At 43.4% G+C, this 26168-nt stretch overlaps 1 protein-coding gene across 1 annotated transcript in view; it reads right to left on the minus strand.

The window, feature by feature from the left end:
- Window positions 1-26168, minus strand: part of LOC125452334 (dynein axonemal heavy chain 6-like) — a 920763-nt gene that overhangs the window by 846938 nt on the left and 47657 nt on the right. The window contains exons 3-4 of the mRNA XM_059645527.1: window positions 22133-22278; window positions 4562-4716 (exon numbers count right to left, since the gene is read on the minus strand). Of these exons, the coding sequence (XP_059501510.1) occupies window positions 4562-4716; window positions 22133-22278 (301 nt within the window). The remainder of the gene's footprint in view (window positions 1-4561; window positions 4717-22132; window positions 22279-26168) is intronic.

Below are 26168 nucleotides of genomic sequence, written 5' to 3' on the forward strand. Positions count from 1 at the left end.
CCTCTCATGTCTCCTCCTGGCTCTTCTGAGCTCTGTCTTTAGGTCTTTCCTGGCTACCTTGTAGCCCTCAAGTGCCCTAACTGAGCCTTCACATCTCATCCTAACATAAGCCTTCTTCTTCCTCTTGACCAGAGATTCCACCTCCTTCGTAAGCCACGGCTCCCGCACTCTACAGCTTCCCCCCTGCCTGACAGGTACATACTTATCTAGGTCACACAAGAGCTTTTCCTTGAATAAGCTCCACATTTCTAAATAAATAAACTTCTGCTTCATTGATAAAACCAAATTGGCAACATTGCAGGCTTGTGTTTCAGTGAGAGATCACCTTTTTAAAGCCAAACAAAACAAATCAATTTATCTCATTCTGGCAGGGATAATAGGAGCTGCAGATGCTGGAGAATCCAAGATAACAAAGTGTGAAGCTGGATGAACACAGCAGGCCAAGCAGCATCTCAGGAGCACAAAAGCTGACATTTTAGGCCTAGTTCCTTCAAGAGAGACCCTCTCTGATGAAGGGTCTAGGCCCGAAACGTCAGCTTTTGTGGTCCTGAGATGCTGCTTGGCCTGCTGTGTTCATCCAGCTTCATACTTTGTTATCTCATTCTGACATCTGACTTGTCCAGTGATAACATCAGCTCGGACATAACATGTGCCTTCATTCATGGGATGTGAACATTGTTCACAAAGCCTGCAGTAATTGTTTATCTCTAACTGCCCTTGAGAAGGTGGCAGCAAACTGCATTCTTGAACCACTGCAGTCTATCCAGCGTAGGTATATGCACAGTGCTGTTAGGAAGAGCGCTCCAAGACTTTGACCCAGTAACAATGAAGGAACAGACATATCCCAAGTTGGGATGATATGTGAGTCAGAAGAGGACTCATAGGTGATGGTCATGCACTTGCTGCCCTTATTCTTCTTGGAGATTGAGTTCACAGGTTTAGAAGTGTCTCAATGCTGCTGCAGACCATATAGTAGATGGCACATAATGTTGCTGTCACTTTACAATGATGCGGTAGGGAATGAAGGTGTAAGGAGGTATATGGACTGCCGATTAAACATTGTTTTTTCCTGGATGGTGTTGAGTTTCTTGAGTTTGATTAGAGCTACACTCATCCAGACAAGTGTCGGTGTTCCATCACAATCCTAACTGTGGATTGTAAATGGAGACAGGAGGTGAATTACCCACCGCAGAATTCCTCGCCTTTGACCTATCTTCTGGACACAGTGTTTTATGGTTGGTCCAGCTAAATCTCTAGTAATTTGTCCACAGGATAATGCTTGAAATTCAGCCATTGTAACACCATTGAATGTTGAGTGGAGATGTTTAGAGTCTCTCTTGTTAGAAATGATCATTACCAGTTGTTTTTATTTCATCAGATGTGGGTTCCACTGGCAAGGACAGTTGTAACACATCCTATTTGCCCTTGACCTGACTAGCTTGCTAGGGCAATTCAGAGAGTACATACAAGTCACATCATTAAGAGTTGGAGTCACATGCAGGCAGACTACAGGTTTCTTTCCTAAAGAGCATTTAGAGAACGAGATACATTTTTACAACATTAGTACATAGTTATCATTTTTGAGTTTGGCTTTAAATTCCACATTTATGTAGTGAATTTAAACTCAAGTTTTGAAACTGGCTTCTGGAACACTAGTCATGGAGGTAATAATCCAGAATTTCAGGCTAATATTCTGGGGAATGTGGGTTCAAATCCCCCCATGTCAGATGAGGAATTTTAAATGCAGTAAAATTCTAGAATGAAAATGCTCGTCTAAAGGCATCCATGTAACCACTATCAATTGTCAAAAAACCCACCTGATTTCCTAATGTCCTCCATGGATGGGAATTTGTCATTCTTCCCTGGTCTGCCTGCATGTTACTCCAGACTCATGTTACTCCACCTCAATGAAGTGGGCTTTTACCTATCCCCAGGACAAATAGTGATGGGCTACAAATGCTGGCCTTGCCACCAACACCCATATCCCAAGGACAAATTTAAAAAAACAAGATCACACCAAATCACGATGTTAAGAAAAAGCTTATTATCCCATCCTTAGAATACAAGGTGTAGAGCTGGATGAACACAGCAGGCCAGGCTGCATCAGAGGAGCAGGAAAGCTGGTGTTTTGGGTCTGGACCCTTCTTCAGAAATCACCAGACCCGAAACATCAGCCTTCCTGCTCCTCTGATGCTGGTTGGCCTGCTGTGTTCATCCAGCTCTACACGTTGTTATCTCAGACTCTCCAGCATCTGCAGTTCCTGCTATCTCCAACTAACTCTGCGTGAGTTTTATCCCATCCTTAGCTTTTTTCAGTCCTGTGAACTCTGTTTACCGATTAAAATGCCCTTACTAGTGCTTACTAGTTTATTTGTACTTTCTCTGTTCTAAGGAGAAGATTGCTAAGGCATTTCTCTGAAGTGTGGTGCTTAGAAACGTGGGAGCAGCATGGTAACTCAGTAGATAACACTGCTGCCTCACATTGCCAAGGACTCAGGATCCATCCTACCTTTGGAGTGTCTGTGTGATTCTGCCATATTCTCCTGTGTCTGTGTGAGTTTCTTCTGGGTGGTCTGGTTTCCACCCACAATCCAAACATGTGCAGGTTAGGTGTATTGACCATGCTAAATTGCCCATAGTACCCAGGCATCTGCAAGTTAGGTGGGGTAGTCATGGGAAATACAGGGTTACAGGGATAGGGTGGAATGGTCTTTGGAAGGGCTGTGTGGATTTGATGGGCCAAATGACCTGTTTCCCGCTGTAGGGATTCTAGAACTGGACACAATATTCCACCTAGCCTATTCAGTAACGTATAAATGTCTAAGTTAACCTGCTCACTCTTATGTTCTACACCTTTAACAATAATGTTCAGGATTACATATTTTTAACAAACTTCAAAGATGTATGCGCATACAATCCCTGGTGGTCTCTAATCCTGTTTCCTTTAAAATTGAACTATTCATTTTACAACAGTTCTCCTTAATTTTTCCATCAAAAGTAATTACTTCACACTTATCTGCATTAAATTTCATCAGCCATGCATGAGCTGATGTCTGTGACAGAATGGTATGGTGGAATTGTAGGGATTACCTCAGTTAGTCCCCAGATTCCGAATTCCTTGTCTCAGCTGTGGAGGTACATTAGATTAGATTCCCTATGGTGTGGAAACCCTTCGGCCCAGCAAGTCCACGCTGCCCTTTGGAGCATTCCACCCACACCCATCCCCCATAACCCACACACCCCTGAACACAACGGGCAATTTAGCTTGGCCAATCCACCTAGCCTGCACATCTTTAGACCATGGGAGGAAACCTGAGCACCTGGAGGAAACCCACACAAACACGGGGAGAACGTGCAACTTCCGCACAGACAGTTGCCCAAGGCTGGAATCAAACCGGGGTCCCTGGCGCTCTGAGGCTGCAGTGCTAACCACTGACCCACCGTGCCGCCCACAATTCAGGTACAATCTGAATTCAATAGAATCAGAATTCCAGTGGTCCGACAGTTATTTTAGGAACTGGATGAGGACCAACCTCAGTAGGAAAGCTGTTGGCTCTTTCAAGTTATACAGATTCATGTAGAATTTATTACAGAGGAAGTGGTCCACCACACTGTTTATGATCCTCACTAGGTTCCTCCTACCATTCTTTAGAACCAGCAGAGGAAACTTCTCCAGCATTCCCTAACAGACACAGGCTGGCTGTCCCCATTATGGTGGTAACCTACTAAGGACAGAATCTCCACCTCAATGGATGGTTCAAAGTTCCAATGATAGGAAAGGGGCCCCCTGAATTGTGAGTTCCAAATGTCAAAAACTCGATTCAACACACAAAGTCAATGTCTCAAATAGAAAGCTGACCAAGTGGATCTCAAGCTGAAATATTAGGACCGTAAGATGATAACATATAGGAGCAGAATTAGGCCACTCAGTCCATCGAGTCTATTCTGCACATTCACCTGTCTTGATCCCCTTACTAATCAAGGACCTAACTATATCTACCAAAAATACGCCCAATGACTTGGCTTCCACCTTCTGCAGCAATGAGTTCCACAGATTCTCGATAATCGGCTGAAGAAATTCCTCCTCATCTCAGTTCTAAAAGTCATCCCTTCACTCTGAAGCCGTGCCCTCAGATCCCAGTCTCTTGAACTAGTGAAAACATCTTCTCCATGTCAGCGCTATCCAGGATTCTCTGTAAGCTTCAGTCAAATCTGCCCTCATCCTTCCAAACGCAATAAAATACAGACCCAGAGATCTCAAGCACTCCTCATACGGCAAGCCCTTCATCCCCGAATCATTCTTGTAAATCTCCTCTGGAAGCCCCCACAAGTTCAACACATCCAACAACTAACACAAGGACAGCTTGACATGCTCCAATCTACATCAGGAAGTGATGCTCAGTTGTTCAAATAATTAGAAATGAAGGCAAAATTTCTGAAAGGATTGCACATGATAAAACGATTCCAATGAGGAGTGATTCGTGTTACCTGAACTGTATAATGCAGTTTTACACACACTTGCTGTTTTATACAGAAGGAAACTTGCCAATTAAATCATTACCTTTGTCATCGGTGTACTGTTCCACATGTCGCTGCACTTCATCTTGAAAGTGAAACTCAGGTTCCAGGCTTTGTTGAGTGTCAGAAACAGAGTCCAGGTGTTGTTCCACCTGCTCTGAAGGATATAGTGCCTGTATTTCTTTTAGTGGTTTAAGCCTACACAGGAAAATGGGAAGGAGAAAAATGTGCTTAAAGATGCTGTATTTGCATTAAAATAATCCTACAAACAAACTTGAGCAAAAATGTTTCAAACTTATACTATCTTAGTGAGAAATCTTCACATGCTCTTTATGAAATTAAAAGATTTCAGATACTAAGACCACATAGTTCCATCTAAGCTTGAGCAACAATGCAAAGGACTGTTCTGATTTTTAATATGATATGGATTCTACTTTAACATAATTGGTTCAATTAAAGGTTTGTGTCCAGTTTTAGACTCCTTATCTGAGGAAGGATGTCATTATTATTGAGAGACTGTAGTGAAGGCTCCTCAGATGGCAGGACCGATGTATAAGGAGAGACTGAGTCAGTTTTAGAAGATTGAGGGTGGAATATCATAAAAACCTATAAATATCCAACAGGAACAAACAGGCTAGATCCAGAAGGATCAGAAATAATGGGAACTGCAGATGCTAGAGGATCCAAGATAACAAAGTGTGGGGCTGGATGAACACAGCAGGCCAAGCAACATCTTAGGAGCACAAAAGCTGACGTTTTGGGCCTAGACCCTCATCAGAAAAAGGGGATGGGAAGAGGATTCTGAAATAAATAGGGAGAGAGGAGGAGGCGGACTGAAGATGGATAGAGGAGAAGATAGGTGGAGAGGGGAGTATGGGTGGGGAGGTAGGGAGGGGATAGGTCAGTCCGGGGAGGATGGAAAGGTCAAGGGGGCGAGATTTGGTTAGTAGGTAGGAAATGGAGGTGAGGCTTGAGGTGGGAGGAGGGGATAGGTGAGAGGAAGAACAGGTTAGGCAGGCTGGGACGAGCTGGGATAATGGGAACTGCAGATGCTGGAGAATCCAAGATAACAAAGTGTGAAGCTGGATGAACACAGAAGCCAAGCAGCATCTTAGGAGCACAAAAGCTGACGTTTCGGGCATAGACCCTTCATCAGAGATGAGCTGGGCTGGTTTTGGGATGCTGTGGGGGGAGGGGAGATTCTGAAGCTGGTGAAATCCACATTGATACCATTGGGCTGCAGGGTTCCCAAGCGGAATATGAGTTGCTGTTCCTGCAACCTTCGGGTGGCATCATTGTGGCACTGCAGGAGGCCCAGGATGGACATGTCATCTACGGAATGCGAGGGGGAGTTGAAATGGTTCGCGACTGGGAGGTGCAGTTGTTAACTGCGAACCAAGCGTAGGTGTTCGGCAAAGTGGTCCCCAAGCCTCCGCTTGGTTTCCCCAATGTAGAGGAAGCCACACCATGTACAGCGGATACAGTATACCACATTGGCAGATGTGCAGGTGAACAGTGAACATCTGCTTGATGTGGAAAGTCATCTTGGGGCCTGGGATGGGGGTGAGGGAGGAGGTGTGTGGGCAGGTGTAGCACTTCCTGCGGTTGCAGGGGAAAGTGCCTTGTGTGGTGGGGTTGGAGGGGAGTGTGGAGCAGAAAAGGGAGTTACGGAGGCAGTGGTCTCTCTGGAAGGTAGACGAGGATGGGGTGGGAAAAATGTCTTCAGTAGTGGGGTCGGAATATAGATGGTGGAAGTGTCGGAAGATGATGTGTTGTATCCAGAGGTTGGTGGGGTGGTATGTGAGGACGAGGGGGATTCTCTTTTGGTGGTTATTGCAGGGTGGGGTGTGAGGGATGTGTTGCGGGAAATGCAGGAGTCACGGTCGAGGGCATTCTCGACCACTGTGGGGGGATGTTGTGGCCCTTGAAGAGTGAGGACATCTGGGATGTGTGGCAGTGGAATGCCTCATCCTGGGAGCAGATGTGGCGGAGGCGAAGGAATTGGGAATAGTGGATGGAATTTTTGCAGGAAGGTGGGTGGGAGAAGGTGTATTCCAGGTAGCTGTGGGAGTCGGTGGGCTTGAAATGGACATAGGTTTGTAGGTGGTTGCCTGAGATGGAGACAAAGAAGTCCAGGAAGGTAAGGGATGTGTTGGAGATGATCCAGGTGAACTTGAGGTTGGGGTTTAAGGTGTTGGTGAAGTGGATGAACTGTTCGAACTCCTCTTGGGAGCATGAGGTGGTGCCGATACAGTCATCAATGTAATGGAGGCAGAGGTGGGGTTTTGGGCTAGTGTAGGTGCGAAAGAGGGACTATTCCACATAAGCTGCAAAGAAGCAGGCACAGCTTGGACCCATGCGGGTACCCATGGCCACCCCCTTAGTCTGTAGGAAGTGGGAGGAATCGAAAGAGAAGTCGTTGAGGCTGAACTTACAAAGAGGCAGGTCCAGAAGGATGCCCCTGACGTCAGGGAGTCCAGAACCAAAGGTCATAGTTTTAAGGATAAGGGCAAACCTTTTGGGGCTGAGATGAAGAGAAATTTCTCACCCAGGCAGCAGTAAACCTGCGGAATTCACTACCATGCAGTGTGGTAGAGGCGCCAGCATTATATGTTTTCAAGAGTTAGGTGGATATAGCTCTTGTGGCTAAAGGGAGTAGGAATATGGTGAGGGAGAGAGCAGGGTGAGGGTACTGAGCTCGATGATCAGCCACAATCATACTGAATGGTAGACCAGGCTTGAGGAGTCAATTGACCTACTCCTGCTCGTGTCTTCTATGTTTAGAGCCATAGAACCTTAGAAACTGCACTGAAGAGGGCCATTCAGCCCATTCTGTCCATATTGACCCAAAGACAGACAGATGCCCCTTCCAATCCTATCTTCCTGCACACTGCCCATCCATTTCCACCACCAACTCATGCAGTGGATTCTAGACACTCACTCCCTCTGCATAACAAAGATTTTCCTCACGTCCTCTCCAGTTCCTCTGCCATTTAGCTTGAATAGATGACTCTCCTCCAAAGAAAACAGAGTCCTCCTGTCACTCTATGTCTACCCATCACTATTTGCATACCTCTACATGTCATCCCTCAGCATTCCCTGATGCAAGGAAAACAACTCCAACCTTTCCAATCTCTCCCCGTAGCTACAATTCTCCAGCTCTGGCAACATTCTAGTAACTCTTCTCTGCCCTCTTTCTGGAGCAATTATGTCCTTTCTATAATGCGGTGACCAGAACTGTACACAATACTCTAGCTGTGCGCTCACCAATGTTATTTACAGTTTCATCATTATATCCCTACCTTTGTATTTCATACTTCTGCCAATGAAGGACAGCACTCCATATGTCTTTCCAACTTAATCTACTTGAGATGATACCTTTAGGGACCTATATGTTTGCACACCAGGATTTCTCACTTCATCTACCCGTCTCAGTATACTTCCATTTATAGTGTTTTGCCTGTTACTGGTTGACCTTCCTAAATGCATTAGCTCACACTTATCAGAGTTTAATTTCATCTGCCACTTTCCTGTCTGCTCTATCAACTCTTCTGTATCATTTTGGACTTAGAGCTTTCCTCTGCACTATCCACTACACAGTCATCAGCAAATTTCCCAAGTGTGCCTTCCACATTCAACTCCAAACTATTAATGTATAAAATAAACGGCAGGAGGTCCCAACACTGAGCCCTGTGGAGCATCACCTGAAACTGCCTTCCATTCGCAACAGCAGCCATTAAACATTACCTTTTGTTTCCTGTTACTAAGCCAATTTTGGATCCAATTTGACAAATTATCCTGTATCCCATGGGCTTTTACATTTTTGACCAGTCTGCCATGTGGGGTCCTTGTCAAATGTCTTACTAAGTCTATGTAGACAACACCAACTGCACTAATCTGATTAATCGTCTTTGTCACTTCCTCAAAGAATTCAATCAAACTTGTTAGGCATGATCAAAAACAAATTTGCTGGAAAAGCTCAGCAGGTCTGGCAGCATCTGTGAAGGAGAAAACAGAGTTAACGTTTCGGGTCTGGTGACCCTTCCTCAGGACTGATAAAGGCATGATCGTGAATCATAGATGATTATAAGGCATGATCTTCCCTTGGGAGAAGGTGTTGGGTGTTTTGTAAAGCATTAGGGTAGACAAGTCCCCAGGACCTGATGGGATCTATCCTCCAATGCCGAGGGAGGCAGATGAGGAAATTACTGGGGCCTGGTACGAAATCTTCGCATTCTTTTTAGTCACAGGAGAAGTCCCAGAGGACTGGAGAGAAACCAGCAATATTCCATTGTTTAAGAAGGGCAACAGGGTTAATCTTGGAAATTACAGTCCTCTGAGCCTTATGTGAGTACTAGGAAAATTACTGGAGAAGATTTTTTAGGAACAGGATTTACTCATATTTGGAAAAATATGGGCTTATTTGTGATAATAAGAACTGCAGATGCTGGAGTCAGAGATAACTTACCAGTGATAGGTAGAATGGTTTTGTGCAGGGAAGGTTGTGTCTCACAAACTTGATTGAGATTTTTGGGGGAGTGACAAAGATGATTAATGAGGGCAGGGTGGTAGTTTTTGTCTATATGGTCTTTATCAAGGTTTTTGACAAGATCTTTCATGGCAGGCTGACACAAAACGTGAAGCTGGTAAAATGGATACAGAACTGGCTTAGTCATAGAAGCCAGGGAGTAGCAATGGAGTGAACAAAGTGTGAAGCTGGATGAACACAGGAGGCCAAGCAGCATCTCAGGAGCACAAAAGCTGACGTTTTGGGCCTAGACCCTTCATCAGAGAGGGGGATGGGGTGAGGGAACTGGAATAAATAGGGAGAGAGGGGGAGGCGGACCGAAGATGGAGAGAAAACAAGATAGGTGGAGAGGAGAGTATAGGTGGGGAAGTAGGGAGGGGATAGGTCAGTCCAGGGAAGATGGACAGGTCAAGGAGGCGGGATGAGGTGGTAGGTAGGAAATGGAGGTGCTGCTTGAGGTGGGAGGAAGGGATGGGTGAGAGGAAGAACAGGTTAGGGAAGCAGAGACAGGCTGGACTGGTTTTGGGATGCAGTGGGGGAGGGGTCGAGCTGGGCTGGTTGTGTGATGCAGTGGGGGGAGGGGAAGAACTGGGCTGGTTTAGGGATGCAGTGGGGAAAGGGGAGATTTTGAAGCTTGTGAAGTCCACATTGATACTATTGGGCTGCAGGGTTCCCAAGCGGAATATGAGTTGCTGTTCCTGCAACCTTCGGGTGGCATCATTGTGGCACTGCAGGAGACCCATGATGGACATGTCATCTAAAGAATGGGAGGAGGAGTGGAAATGGTTTGCGACTGGGAGGTGCAGTTGTTTGTTGCGAACTGAGCGGAGGTGTTCTGCAAAGCGGTCTCCAAGCCTCCGCTTGGTTTCCCCAATGTAGAGGAAGCCCCACCGGGTACAATGGATACAATATACCACATTGGCAGATGTGCAGGTGAACATCTGCTTGATGTGGAAAATCATCTTGGGGCCTGGGATAGGAGTGAGGGAGGAGGTGTGGGGGCAAGTGTAGCATTTCCTGCGGTTGCAGGGGAAGGTGCCGGGTGTGGTGGGGTTGGAGGGGAGTGTGGAGTGGACAAGGGAGTCGCGGAGAGAGTGGTCTCTCCGGAAGGCAGACAAGGGTGGGGATGGAAAAATGTCTTGGGTGGTGGGGTTGGATTGTAGATGGCGGAAGTGTTGGAGGATGATGCATTGTATCCGGAGGTTGGTGGGGTGGTATGTGAGAACGAGGGGGATCCTCTGGGGGCGGTTGTGGCGGGGGCGGAGTGTGAGGGAAGTGTTGCGGGAAATGCGGGAGACGCGGTCAAGGGCGTTCTCGATCACTGCGGGGGTAAAGTTGCGGTCCTGGAAGAACGTGGAAATCTGGGATGTGCGGGAGTGGAATGCCTCATCCTGGGAGCTGATGCGGCGGAGGCGGAGGAATTGAGAATAGGGGATGGAATTTTTGCAGGAGGGTGTGTGGGAGGAGGTGTATTCTAGGTAGCTGTGGGAGTCAGTGGGTTTGAAATGGACATCAGTTTCTAGCTGGTTACCTGAAATGGAGACTGAGAGGTCCAGGAAGGTGAGGGATGTGTTGGAGATGGTCCAGGTGAACTTGAGGTTGGGGTGGAAGGTGTTGGTGAAATGGATGAACTGTTCAAGCTCCTCTGGGGAGCAAGAGGCGGCGCCAACACAGTCATCAATGTAACAGAGGAAGAGATGGGGTTTGGGGCCTGTGTAGGTGCGGAAGAGGGACTGTTCCACGTAACCTACAAAGAGGCAGGCATAGCTTGGGCCCATGCGGGTACCCAAGGCCACCCTCTTAGTCTGTAGGAAGTGGGAGAAATCGAAAGAGAAGTTGTTGAGGGTGAGGACGAGTTCGGCTAGGCGGATGAGGGTGTCGGTGGAGGGGGGTGGTCGGGCCTGTGGGACAGGAATAAGCGGAGGGCCTTGAGGCCATCTGCATGAGGCTCCCACTCCTATTTATTCCAGTTCCCTCTCCCTATCCCCCTCTCTGATGAAGGGTCTAGGCCCGAAATGTCAGCTTTTGTGCTCCTGAGATGCTGCTTGGCCTGCTGTGTTCATCCAGCTCCACACTTTGTTATCTTGGATTCTACAGCATCTGCAGTTCCCATTATCACTCACTAGCCATGGAGTGATGTTTTTTCTGACAGGAGATGTGTGACCAGTGGTGTTCTGCAGGGATCAGCGCTGGGGCCCCTGTTGTTTGTGATATATATACATGATTTGGAGGAGAATGTGGGTGGCCTAATTAGTAAGTTGGCAGTTGATACCAATTACAGGAGCTATGGATAGTGAAGATTGTCAGAGGATTCAGCAGGTAAAGACAGCTGAACACTTGGGCTGAAAAATGGCAGATGGAGTTTAATCCTGACAAATGTGTCATGTTACATTTGGAAGATCTAATACAGGAGGGAAGTATAAAGCAAATGACAGAACCCTGGGTAGATCAACATACACAGGGATTTAGGCGCACAGATTCACAGTGCCCTGAAAGTGGCAAGATGGTCAAGAAGACGTGCTTGCCTTCATCAGTCAGGGCACAGAATATAAAAACTGACAAGTCATGTTGCAGCTGTATAGAACTTTAGTTGGGCCACATTTGGAATATTGTCTATTTAGCTGGTTGTCACATTACAAGAAGGATGTGGAAACAGTACAGGTATGATTTACCAGGATGTTGCCTGGTTTGGAGCATATTAACTATGAGGAGAATTTGGACAAACCTGGATTGTTTTCTCTTTAACGTCAAAGGATGAGGGGTGATCTGATAGAAATTTATAAAAGACGAGAGGCATGGATAGAATAGATAGTCAGAGTCTTTCTTTTTCCCAGGGTAGAAATGTCAATTACTTGGCGACATTAGATTAAGGTAAAAGGGGCTAAGATTAGCAAAGTTGTGGCAGGCAAGTCCCTATGTTCATACAATTTCCATATGTACACAAAGACAAACAAAACAACATTGGTTTTCTGGGCTGATGGAAAAATAAAAGAGGGGACAACAGTTCAATAGCACTAGTTTTCAGGATTCTCTAAAATGATCTTTTTGTTTGCCAGAAATGTCTGTTCTTCAATTTCCTTTTTCCAGGGTCTTTTCACTTCTTCATAGAAAGCATCGGACAACTGGTAAACTAACTACAAAGTCTTATAGTTACTGAATAAAGAAGACTGCTTTCACACCCAATAGCTGTTCAGCCCCCCTTGAATCATTCAGAAAGTTGACATCAGACTGATGATCTTTAGCATCAATATCTGGTCACAACTGTATAAACTCATCAGCCACTCTTGCTGATGATATCTCACTCTGCACACATCCCTGGTGTTGTGCCACCTCCAAACACGCTCCCCCTACTGCTTGAACAAAGCAGCAATGTAAACTTCGCACACAATGAGTATCAGTAACTTGTTTTATGATTTGCAGCACGTCTTTCCATAGTCATTTGGTTTTAAACTAATCTTTTTTTTCCATTTTAGTCCATAATCAAAACTAAAAAACATGCTTCCATCAGCAATGATTTCTGCTTTTTGATATCTACATGAAAAGTCATCTTAATCCCATGTGCCACGTCCAGCTCCCAAACATAGCATCTGATTCCAATCCGGTGTGTGGCACAGAAGCCTTTCAGTGTCAGGGGGAGATATTCTGGAGAAGACAGAGAAACAGATAGACACACACTGACCAAGGGACAGAGAGTAACAGAAAGATGTTTGGATTCCCAACAGGCATCAGATCAGTTTGAGACAAAAAAAATTGCAGATGCTGGAATCCAGGGTAGTCAAACAGGAGGCTGAATGAACTCAGCAGGCCAGACAGCATCTGGAGGCATCAGATCAGATCAAGCTTTGATTGAAAACTTAAACATTGTATTGTTTAAAATGTTTTGGAGGGTATTCAAACAGAGTGATGTAGAGATGGTAAATGAGTAGATCTCCCAGCCTTATGATCCTCAAGGTGAAGTCTGGCATGGTCTGGAGCCATGGCCTGGTGCAGAGTGGAGGCTAGGTGACAGCATGGTGTGGGTTGGCAGACCACTGATTTGGACTTTTATTTTTGTAATGCCAGGCATTTTATTTCTCTGTTTTCTAAGATCTTGTCACTAAAGAAACTGTTCCTAGATACTTTTATGACATTGTAAGTAGTGATGTATAAACTGTTCACTGTACTCATTGAGTATATGTAACAATAAAGCTAATTCAAAACATGCAAGAAATTAAACACCTTTTCCAAAACTGGGTTTCATCACAAAGTGTGTGACATGTAACAAAACACAAGACTTATTTCTAGTCAGCCTCACCACAACCTTATATAATCTTGTACAATCTATCAGCATTTCTTAAAACTTTACCTTGTACCAGCATTTTACACTGGAACAATACAACTGTAATTGTACAACTGGTCTACAAATCTAAATAATCCTTTCACTAAATGGTTAATATTTACATTAAACATTTCAATGAATTTTACTGGATTTTGAACACAGGAACATACAAACAGGAGTAGGCCATCTAGCCCACTTAACATGACAGCACAGTTTAAAAATAAGGGAAAAAAATCACTCAACACTGATTTAAACAGATGTTTCTTCTGTTTGGAATCAAGTTAACAGCAATCACTAACCAGGCTTCTTGACTTAACATGAACTTTTGTTTATTACAAGTAAGCAAATTCTAATCATGTGTAAACAGAAAATAATATATTACAGCCTTTACCAGCCATATAAATTGTAAAGGGGCTTTACATAAGCGATTCTGTAAGAACATTCTCCCACATGGTGAAACTAGATCTATTCTTGAAAGGATGCACAACAATTTAAGTAAACGAATATCCCTTAGTCTCAGTACTGTGGAATTTCCCCCTTTTCATTAAACTGTGCTCTCATATTGTAGATTCACAAATCTTTTACTCTTCACACATAATTTTCTTCCGTCCAGTGCAAGACAATTTACATTCTCCTTCACACGTTATTGTCCAGCTAGGCATCTTAGGCCAACTAACATTTACCAGTCGCTATCACTCCCAGTTTCTTATTAAAATAAATACACTAATGTGTACTTATGTAAAACATTACAAAATAGATCAAACCATAACATTGGAATGATTAAAGCAGAATTCAGTTGAGGGTTTTATAATAATTGACTACTGAGCTGGCAGATGCATTGATTTGGATTTTTTTAAAGCTCCCTAAATTCTGGGAGAGTCCCATCAGAGTGATGGAGGTAGAAACTACAGGCCAGTTAGTGTAATATCTGCCTTAGGAATTACATTGGAATCTATTATTATTGAGGAAAAAGATGAATATATTGTTGAAATTTTTCATCTTGCATTCATCAGGACATTTTGCAATACCGATTCAAGGGGAAAACCAATGTTTATATTGCATGAGAGGACAATGCTTTTGGTTGGCATGTGGACTCTGACTGGCAAAATCAAAAACAGAGAAAAGGCTTAGTAGGTCTGGCAGCATCTGTGGACAGAAAGCAGAGTTAATATTTTGGGTCCAGTGACCCTTCTTCAGAAGTTGTTTGATTGGCAGAGGTAGTGCCATGGACAATGGGCCCATTAGTGCTGATTGACAGTTAATTGCCAAGCTTTGTTTACATTCTTAACCCAGGTATGTTAGCTTTGACTAATATTGCACTGAGAAATGAGCGAGTGAATGGCTGTCAGCTGTACAGTTAAGTTGAAACAGGTATAATACTATTTTATTCATTTGTGGGATATGGGATTGCTGGCTGGTCTAACATTTATTACCCATTTATTGCCCTTGAGAAGGTAGTGATGAGCTGCCTTCTTGGACTGCTGCAGTCCATGTGCTGTAGCTTCACATGCAATGCCCTTAGGGAGGGAATGCTAGGATTTTGACTCAGTGACACCGAAGGAATGGTGATATATTTCCAAGTCAGGATGGTGAGTGTCTTGGAAGGGAACTTGTAGATGGTAGTGTTCCCATGTATCTGGTGCCCTTGTCCTTCTAGATGGAAGTGGTCAGGAGTTTGCAAGGTTCTGCCTGAGTATCTTTGGTGAATTTCTGCCACGCACCTTGTAGATGGTACACACTGCTGCAACTGAGCGTCGGTGGTGGAGGGAGTGGATGCTTGTGGATGTAGTGCCAATCAAACGGGCTGCTTTATCCTGGATGGTGTCAAACTTCTTGAATGTTGTTTGAGCTACAGCCATCCAGGTAAGTGGGAGAGTATTCCATCACACTCCCGACTTGTGTAATGTAGATGGTGGACAGGCTTTGGGGAATCAATCATTTCTTGATATCACATGGAGTGAATAAAAATGGCTGAAGACTGGTATCTGTGATACTGAGGACCACTGGAGGAGGGTGAGATGAATCATCCATTCCACACCTCTGGCTGAAGATTGCAGTGAATACTTCTGTCTTATTTTTTGTACTGATATGTTGTGCTCTCTTATCATTGAGGATGGGGATATTTGTCGAGTTGTTTAATTGTCCATCACCATTCATGACTGGATGTGGCAGGACTACAGAGCAGAAATGCTGGTTGTGGGTTTGCTTAGCTCTGTCTATCACTTTCTACCAATGCAGTTTGGCATGCAAGTCATCCTGTTGGGTGGATTCACCAGGTGGACACCTCATTATTAGGTACCTAATATGTCCAACAGAAGAGGGTGGAAGAGAGTATAACCAGGCCGGAGAGGTCTTTGACAGAAGGAAGAATAGACAGAGTCAATTGGTGGAAGGCCGGCTTGCATTATAGACTGGGTTGTGTTCACAACTCTCTGTAATTTCTTGCCATCTTCGGGAGAGTAGTTGCCATACCAAGCTGTGATGCATCTGGATAGAGATAATGGGAACTGCAGATGCTGGAGAATCCAAGATAATAAAATGTGAGGCTGGATGAACACAGCCGGCCAAGCAGCATCTCGGGAGCACAAAAGCTGACGTTTCGGGCCTAGACCCTTCATCAGATGAAGGGTCTAGGCCCGAAACGTCAGCTTTTGTGCTCCCGAGATGCTGCTTGGCCTGCTGTGTTCATCCAGCCTCACATTTTATTATCATGCATCTGGATAGGATGCTTTCTACTGTGCGTCTATGAAAATTGGTAAGAGTCATTATGGACATGTTGGATTTCCTTAACTTTCTGAGGAAGTAGAGGCGCTGGTGTGCCTTCTTGACTGTAGCCCTAATGTGGATGGACTAGAACATATCATTGGTGGTATTTACTTCTAGGAACTTGAAGCTCTCAACCGTCTCCAACTCAGCATAATCGATAGTCAGGAGCGGATCCTCCACTCGGCTTCCTGAAGTCAATGCCCAGTTCTTTTGTTTTGCTGACTTTGAGGGAGAGGTTGTTGCCTTTACGCCATGCCACTATTTATCTCTTTGCTGTACTCTGTGTCATTGTTTAACATCTGCCCCATTACAGTGGTGTCATCAACAAACTCGTAAACTCATTACTATGTCAGGCTGTTGCTTGACTGTTCTATGAGCAGCTCTCCCTATTCTAGCACTCAACCCCAGATGTTAGTAAGGCGTTTTTTGCAGGGTCGACAGAGCTGTTTCTGCCATTGTCTTTTCTGGTGCCTAGGTTGATGCCAGGTGATCTGTTTGGTTTCATTTCTTTGAGACCTTGTAGCAACTGATACAATTGAGTTGCCTGATAAGCCATTTCAGAGGGCAATTGAGTCACATTGCTGTAGGTCTGGAGTCACATGTAGGCCAGACCACGTAAGATGGCAGATTTCCTTCCTGAACAGCATTAATGAACCAAATGGGTTTTTCCCAACAATCAACAATGGTTTCATGGTCATAGATAATTTCTAAATTCCAGGTATTTTATCATTGAATTCAAATTCCACCATCTGTTGTGGCAGGATTCAAACACGGGTCTCCAGAACATTAGCTGAGTTTCTGGATTAATAATCTAGTGATAATACCACTAGGCCATTGCCTCCCCTACACATACATGTTCTTTGTCCTTGCAAAGAGCACACCCCTGTGAATAAAGATATTCATTTCTGGAATATGCAGAAATGACTCCACTGCAATCCTGACTGACAATCCTTATTGATTGTCAGAGTGAATTCTTTGTACACTCAGGCTACCCAGCAAATTTTACCCAATTACATAATCACATCTAATGTTGGATACTGAGTTGTGAGTTTGGTAACATGGGCTATATGGGTACAGTCAGTATCTTGCTTATTGCAAACCATCAGTGGAGTATGCTGCTTAATATGGTTTGCAAGTCAGTGAGATGTACATAATGCGCATCACACAAGCAGAGAAATTTATATACCACGTTACTCATTTCTGTGATAGAACATCTTATTGGCCAGGTGCTACCATATTCTCATGGCAATGGAAGCAATAGCATATTTATAGGAAATGAGCAGGAATTTAAGATCAGATGCTGCGCCTCACATAGTGAACACGTTCACAATTTACATTCACAATCTTAACTCAGAAATCTTAAGTACAATATCAAATTTGCAGGTGACATCAAGTTGGGAGGCACAGTTCACAAAAGGGTAGATTCACAAACACATAAGCCGGCAGGATGAGTGTGTAATTGACAAATGAGTTTCAATATTAATAAGTGTGAGGAGGGACTTTTTGTCATTAATGCCAAGGAGGCCAGTTGGCATTCTCAACTCTGAATCAAACGATTCAAGTCCGATTCCAGGGCTTGAGTACAAAACCAAGCTGTCACTTCAGTACAATTCTGAGTGAGTTAACAAAGTGTGAAAGCTGGATGAACACAGCAGGCTAAGCAGCATCTCAGAAGCACAAAAGCTGACGTTTCGGGCATCGTCAGTTTTTGTGCTCCTGAGATGCTACTTGGCCTGCTGTGTTCATCCAGCTTCACACTTTGTTATCTTGGATTCTCCAGTATCTGCAGTTCCCATTATCTCTGATCACAATTCTGAGGGAGTGCTGAGTTGTCAGAAATGTCATCTTCAGATGTGAAACTGAGACATCACCTTTCCTCCAGTGAACATTAAAAAATCCCACAGAATTATCTTCAAGAAGGGCAGTGGAGCTCTCCATAATTATCCGTCAATCTACATTACAAAAACTTAGTTTCTGATCACTATCACACTGTTGTTTGTGGAAGCTTACTTTACAGAAATTAACTGCTGTGCATCTTACACTATAATGATAGCTACTTTACAAAAACAACCTTAATGGCTGTAATGCATTTTGAAATATCTGGTGACCATTAAAGATGCAATATAAATTCAGGATCTTTCCTTAAATCTTGGTTGAATAATAAGTGTCGATAAAGTAGAAGAGCAGACGGGATACACCTACAGCAGCAGCCTAATAAGGCTAATCAGGTCATAATTAAACAAACCAAAGACTGAGATTCATTTCAAGAGAGACAGCATTAAAAATAGAAAAATTAATGTTAAACCTGTATTGACCTTTTCTTAAATCACTATTGGGTTATTGTGTTCTATAACTAACAGGAAAGATTAAATGGACTCGGGTTCATTTGTCTAGAAAAGAGAAGGCTGAGGGATGGGCTTTGATAGTGTCACAGGTCATGTAGTATCATGCAGGAAATCAAGCCCCACTACTCCCGGAGTCATTACAAAAGAACAAGATTTTAAAATTAAGGCAGTCAGAAGACTTTGGCCATTGGTCCACAGTCCACAAACCAGTCAGCTTTACTTATAACAACTCCTCAGCTCCAGTTTGTCTGCACCTTACTGGAACTCACAGCTACACAAACAGTGTTCACCAAACATATCAAATTCCTTTCAAAACATACAGCCACTCTCATAAATATTATTATTTCAAAAAATTCCAACAATCTCTTTAACCAGAGAATGGTTCAAATACAGAACTTACTACCATAAAGGAGTAGCTGAGGGAAACTACAGGGATATATCTAAGGAAAAACAAAATGAACACATAAGAGAAAAAAGGAGTTGAAGGCACGTTACTGATGTTAGACGAAGGTAGGGTGAGTAAGCTGCATACTGAGTGACACAGATCAGGTGGATTGAATAGCCTGTGATCTGATCGGTACTGGTGTACTCGTTGTAACTCTATTTAAGTTCATTCTCATGTGTCTATGTCAGTGCTGTAACATTCCATGATCCTGGGACGCTGAATAGACTGCTGAAGGAGATCACGGAGGCGGATTATATTGTCATATTAAAAAGCAGGTAAAACAGCTTATTTGGCAAAATACATCACTGAAGACTTTAAAAAAGAAATACTCAGCTTGGACAAACCTACAGCCTCAATGCTAGCCTGCACTTACCCAAGATGAGTAAAGATTTCATCTGAGGCAAAGAAGTGCTTCTCCATTTGGAAAAATTCAAGCTGTTCTGTGGTTCATGGACTGCTTGAGCAGCAGGAGCAATATTCCTTAAAGCTTGGTGCTAAGGCCATCAAATTCATTTTAAAAGGGACTCAATTCTGAATGTACTGATCTTGACATAGAACTCCAAATATGTTGGTATGTGAGGGTGCTAAAAATGAGGGAGAACTGTACACTTTGGGCCGAATGTTCCAGACCCTGAACATCTATGTAATAATTCTTAAGTGGTCAGCATCCCATCAGTAATCACCCTTAATTTACAAATGCATTGTCTTTGACCAAGCAACTCCTCTCACCAATGTTATCCACTGCAAGCACATTTGTAGTAAATGTTTGCAGCTCAAGGATCCTAGGAGCCTAGTTGAGGAGCTGCAGTCTGAAATGCAGATGTTGTTACACATCAGGAAAGGGAAAGCTACCTGGATATGTTGCTCCAGAGCAGTCTCGTCCTTCAGGCTATGTAATTCAAAACTGGTCTGTGATGAAGCAATATCTTGAGGGATTTCACAGGCTAGATGTGGGAAGGTTGTTCCTCTGAGTGGAGGAATCTGGTCCTGATGTGGAGTTGGAGTAGTAGGAACTGCCGATACTGGAGAATCCGAGATAACAAGGTGTAGAGTTGGATGAACACAAAGGCCAAGCAGCATCAGAGGAGAAGGAAAGCTGATATTTTGGGTCTGGGTTCTTCTTCAGAAATAGGGGATGGGAAGGGGATTCTGCAATAAATAATGAGAGGGGGAAGGCAGATGGAAGATGGATAAAGGAGCAGATAGGTGGAGAGGAGGGAGACTGGTCAAGGAGGTGGGGATGGAGCCAGTAAAGATGAGTGTAGGGAGGAAGTTAGGGTGGGGGTTCGTCAGTCCAGGGAGGGTGGATAGATCAAGGAGGCGGAGATGAGGCTGGTAGGTAGGAGATGGAGTTGGGGGTTGAGGTGGGAGGAGTGGATAGGTGGGAGAAAGGACGGGCAGGTTAGGGGACAAGCTGGGCTGGTTTTGGAATGCAGTTGGGGGAAGGGAGATTTTGAAGCTTGTGAAGTCCACCATTGGGCTCCAGGGTTCCCAAGCAAAATATGAGGTACTGTTCCTGTAACCTTCAGGGGAATCATTGTGGCACTGCAGGAGGCCCAGGATGGATATGTCATCCAAGGAGTGGGAGGGGGAGTTGAAGTGGTTCAAGACTGGGAGGTGCAGTCGTTTGTCGTGATCCGAGCATAGGTGTTCCACAAAGTGGTCTCCAAGCATCTGCTTCAACTCCCCACCTCCTTGACCTGTCCATCCTCCCTGGACTGATGAACCCCCACCCTACCTCCCCACCTATACTCACCTTTACTGGCTCCATTCCCACCTCCTCGACCTGTCTGTTTCCACTCCACCTATCTGCTCCTTTATCCATCTTCCATCCGCCTCCCCCTCTCTCTCTATTTATTTCAGAATCCACTTCCCCTTCCCCTTCCCCATTTCTCAAGAAGGGTCCAAACCCAAAACATCAGCTTTTGGGCTCCTGAGATGCTGCTTGGCCTGCTGTATTCATCCAGCTCCACACTTTGTTATCTCGGATCCTCCAGCAACTGCAGTTCCCATTATCTCAGAAACCTCCAGGTACCCAATTTCCCAGCTATCATTCAAGTCAATTTCACAGTTGAAAATAATTACACACTCCCGGGATCAAAAATCAAATTCTGACAAAGATTTGGACCTGGTAAAATTTTCCACCGAATAGTTTCATTGAGGGGTCGAGGGTGTGCTTTCCTTGGTTCCCCTGTGTGTTAAGATCCATCGGGCTAAGGAAGAAGCAGGAATCTGTGTGTCTTTCACACAGATTTATACATAATAATCGGTACAGGCTATGTGCAGACTAGATTTCCCTTCTGCAGGCCAGTACCCTTTCAATTAGAAACTCGTTTTTATGTATGTTCCTTAACCTTTCCCTAGTTAGCATTGCTGTTAATCACAACTTCACCATGCATATATTCATCTAATTGCCTGACTCTCTCTCTCCCACAATTGTGTCCATGCCTAAGTACACCTGGAGAGAGTGAAAGAGAGAGAGAAAGAGACAGAAAGAGAGACAGTGAGCGAGAGAGAGGGAGAGAGACTGCACTGTCCATTGGTATGCTTGAGACCTTTGATAACCAATGGTCATCAGAAGAACTGGAATGCACCCTTTCCCCTGAAAGAACATCTTAATTGAATTTGACGAGTTTCCTTTGATGACTCGATGTGTTGTTACTGTGTCCTTTACCTACTTTTAAAAATTAGTTTCTTATTTCACATATATATAGTAACATCGTGTTTACATATTAATAACGCTAACTCTTCTGCACTGCCAACTTGCCTCTTCAATATAGGAGCAGGTAGTAAGGAAAGACACAATTGGCTTCCATGTGCATTAACATCTCTCAAGAACGACTAGCTGGGTTTTTTTTCTCTGTGTAACAGAAGACAGCACAATGACCTAAGGAAGCTATTCAAGACTACAAAAAGGTTTAACAGGATAGATCCAAAGGAGATATTGTCATTTCTGGGGAGACTAGAATTTGGGGCTATGAAAATAACAGAATAACTGATCAGTCAAAAAGGAATTTAAAGGAAGAAGAGACTAAGATTAAAATATAGAATATGCTACCTCAGGACGTAGATGAAGTCAATAGCATTGATGTGTTTAAGGATTCCAGAGCAATGTATAAGGGAAAAGATTTTGATAAGAGGATTAGATGGGTGGAAGAATCGTGGTAAGCATAAACATCATTCTATTGAACTGTACTTTTTATTAACCATACTTGTTAAAGCGGAAACTTTTTCCTCTCTCCTTCCACTTCATCCAAATCTCCTGTCTGTTAGGAACGTCCCTTCTGTAGATGGGCGTTCGAAGAGGGCAAGCATTGCTGTTAGGAAGCTCTTCAGTGGGAATTGCTGGGTGAAATCCCTAAAACCAAAAGCATTATCCATTTTAAACTCTGAACTGACAATGTAAGAATCTGAATATTGAGAGCAATTAATCAAAGTTAGTAATTACCAATAAATAATGCTGCAATATAGATTAGTGATAACACAACAGGACTGAGAATTGACCTTGATACAAAGAAAAAACATGACATTCAAGTAATTACAGTAATTTTCATTGCTTTTTTACTCACTTTACTGTGTGTCAGCCACAGGAATGCATCTTAAAACAGGGGGTTATAAGTAGGAGCAGGGGACAAAGAATACACTTTGTGTTCAACAAGTTACAGTGAGACAGACTTTACACTCAATTTTCTTACAAAGTCAGATACATCTAAAACTTAGCCTTAGTTCAATCTTACAATTAACTTTAGTAGATTTAAGGGAGGTTGACCAATAAAGTTTCTTTAACACAGAATACATGTACTGAGGTGCTACACAGTGCCATCATTGATGGGTTTCTTCAAGGTGCACTAGACAGGGTGGTTAGAAGGCATTTAGCAAACTTGGCTTCATTGCTCAGAGCTTTGAGTGTAGGCGTTGGGACGTCATGTTGAGGTTGTACAGGAGGTTGGTGAGGCCTTTTCTGGAGCACTGCGTGCAATACTGGCCTCCCTGTTATAGGAAGGATATTATTAAAGTGGAGAGAGTTCAGAAAAGGTTTACCAGGATGTTGCCATGATTGGAGGGCTTGCGATTTAAAAATAGACTGGAAAAGACAGGAGATAACACGGTGTGAAGATGGATGAGCACAGCAGGCTAAGCAGCATCAGAGGAGCAGGAAAGCTTGACGTTTTGTATCGGGGCCCTTCTTCAGATTTCTTTTCCATTCTTCAGAAATCTGCTTCATTCAGCTTCACACCGTGTTACCTCAGATTCTCCCGGCAGTACCTACTATCTCTGGAAAGGATCGGACTTTTTTCACTGGGGCGTAGGAGGTTGAGGGGTGATTTTATCAAGGTTTATAAAATCATTACAGGCATAAATAAAATGAATGGCAAGGGTCTTTTCTCTAGGGTGGGGGACTTCAAAACAAGGGCATATTTTTAAGGTGAGAGGAGAAAACTTTAAAAGGACATGAGAGGCAAATTTTTTACACAGACAGTGATTTTTGCATGCAATGAACTGCTAGAGAAAGTGGTGGATGCAGGCACAGTTACAACATTTAAAAGACTTTTGGATAACTTCATAAATAGGAAAGGTTTAGAGTCAAAAGCAGGCAAGTGGGACTAGTTTATTTTGGGAACATGGTTAACATGGACTTGTGGACAAGAAAGGTCTGTTTCCATGCTGTATAATTCTGTGGTTCTATGACTCTATCTAACAGTGTATTTTATGGGAAGAATGTTGTGCTTCTGAAGGTCATAGCATTGTAAGAAATAAGAACAGAACCAGAACCTTCAGCCTCTCAAGCCTGTTCTGCCATTCTCTAAGAACCTGACCTTTATTCCAGTTTCTCCCTTTCCCCCATAATCATAAAATCATACAGTGCAACAAAGGCCCTCCAACCCATTGCGTCTATACTGCCAAAGCCACTGAATCTACACCAGTCCTACTTGCCAGCACTTGGTCCATTGCCTTGAATGTTATCACATTTCAAGTCATTCACGCCATCATTAAAGGCACTGTCCATGCCTGTCATCATCCTACATGCCTCCATCAGATGCCCCTCAACCTTCTCTGCCTCAAAGAAAACAATCTGAGCTTATCCAGCCTCTCTTCATAGCTAAAGTGCTCTACTTCAGGCAACATCCTGCTGAATCTCCTCTGCACCTGCTCCAGTACAATCACATCCTCCCTACAATGCACTGTATTGTTTCATCTACATTGTTATATGTATCACAAACAAAAGGGCTAATTCTTGTGTCACACTACTCAACACCAGTGTCCCAGTCACACAAACAGCCTTTTACCACTTTCCTCTGTCTCCTGCTGCTAATCCAACGTTGAATCCAACTTGTGAGGTTACCCTGGATCTCATCTGCCTTCTTTATCAGTTCCCCATGTGGGACCTGCCAAGGGTTGTGCAGAAATCAGCATAAATTGTATCAAATTATACCCTGATCTACATACTCGGTAACCTCTTCAAAAAAGTAAACTGGATTTGTAAGGTAATCCTTGATTTCCCCCTCAAATAAAAACTCTCTCTAACTCAGGCTTGCATGTATTCAAAGACGAAGCCTCCATTGTGCTCTGATGGAGAGAATCCCAAAGGCTAAAGATCCAGAGAGAGAGAAAAACATGTCTCTGTCTTCATTGGAAGATCTCTTATTTTTAATCTGTGACCACCCATTCTACATTTCCCACTAAGGGTAAATGTGCTCCAATATTTACCCTGTCAAGCCCCCAAAGAATCTTATATGCTTTAATGACATCAGCTCTCATTCCTGAACTTCCAGGCAGTAATTGCCCCACTTGCATGAACAGCAAATACTTCATCCCAGGAATCAGCCTGGTGAACCTTTTTGAACGGACCTCTCAAATGTCAATTTTGAACTCTCTCTCTCTTTCTCGCTCTCTCTCTTTGTCTGCATCTTCCCTGTGGCTGTAATACCATATTTTGCACTCTGTTCTGCTACCCTGACACATTCTGTATGGTACAATCTGCCTTTATACAGGCAAAACAATACTTTTCACTGTTTCTCACCACATTTAACAACAATAAATCAAATTCAAACTCAAACCTCCTCTGAACAGTATGCTGGGAGTTGGGTGATGAAAGAAGTCTGGAGAAAAGAGAAAGTAGCTAATTTTTTATTTTTCATAACTCATGTATCTTGGGAGTTGATTATTCCTTGATAGGAGAACAAGATTTAGTGAATATCTGTTCAGTGGTTAAGGTCAATTCTGTTTCTAAGGTTTAAAATACTATAGGAACTGGTGGTACAATTAATAAAATGCTGTAGAAATGAGAATAAGTAATTCAGTAAAATAAATTAAGTAGTTAATTAAAAACAGTAAGGATGACAAGGTAGGTGATGTGTCACAGCTGCAGCATGTAGAAGTTCCTGGATGCCTGTATTATCCGGGACAAACACATCTAAAGTATTTCTGAAGAAGGGTCTAGACCTGAAACATCAGCTTTCCTGCTCCTCTGATGCTGCTTGGCCTACTGCATTCATACAGCTCTACACCTTGTTATCTACAGTGTTTACTGCTTGAGAAGCTTCAACTCAGAGACAATGAACTTGAGGCTGAGCTATGACTGCTACAAACCAAGGAGAGGAAATATTATATTGGTATGGCAGATATGAAAATATAAGATGGAATATAATGTATGGAAATATGAGACTATGCACTTTTACAGGAAGAATAGAGGAGTGGGATATTATTTAAATGGAGAAAAACTATAGAAAGACTTCAGCGAGAACAACCATACAGCTCAGTTATAAATAGGCAGGTATTTTGCCACATGTGAGTCCAAATAATTAAGACCACAATATATCACAAGTTGTATGACTTCCAAAAAGCTTTGCTTAAAAAGAAGTTCTGATAGCTTTTAATTGACCTTATAAAAAGAACCATTCAGGCAAATCCGTATTGTTTCAAACTAAATCCTCAAAGAAATGTTAAATATAAAGTGGTCTCAGTGATGTGGGTGATGATGAGATTTGTAGCAGAATTAGATGAGAAGCCTGCCATCAGGAGGATCTCACCACTTCTTTTATGTTTTTGCTGACCGGTAAGCACGTTTCTCATTAGTCAGAGGCAAATTGCCAACTAAGTAGATTATAGCTTTCTAAATGCCTCATTAACAATTTTTTTTTCTTTATTCATTCATGGGATGAGGAGCGTCGCTGACTAGGCAGCATTTATTGCCCATCCCTAAATGCCCAGATGGCAATTAAGAGTCAACAACATTGATGTGGGTTT

The sequence above is a fragment of the Stegostoma tigrinum genome, chromosome 4, assembly GCF_030684315.1.
Source record: "Stegostoma tigrinum isolate sSteTig4 chromosome 4, sSteTig4.hap1, whole genome shotgun sequence".
Classification (NCBI taxonomy): domain Eukaryota; kingdom Metazoa; phylum Chordata; class Chondrichthyes; order Orectolobiformes; family Stegostomatidae; genus Stegostoma; species Stegostoma tigrinum.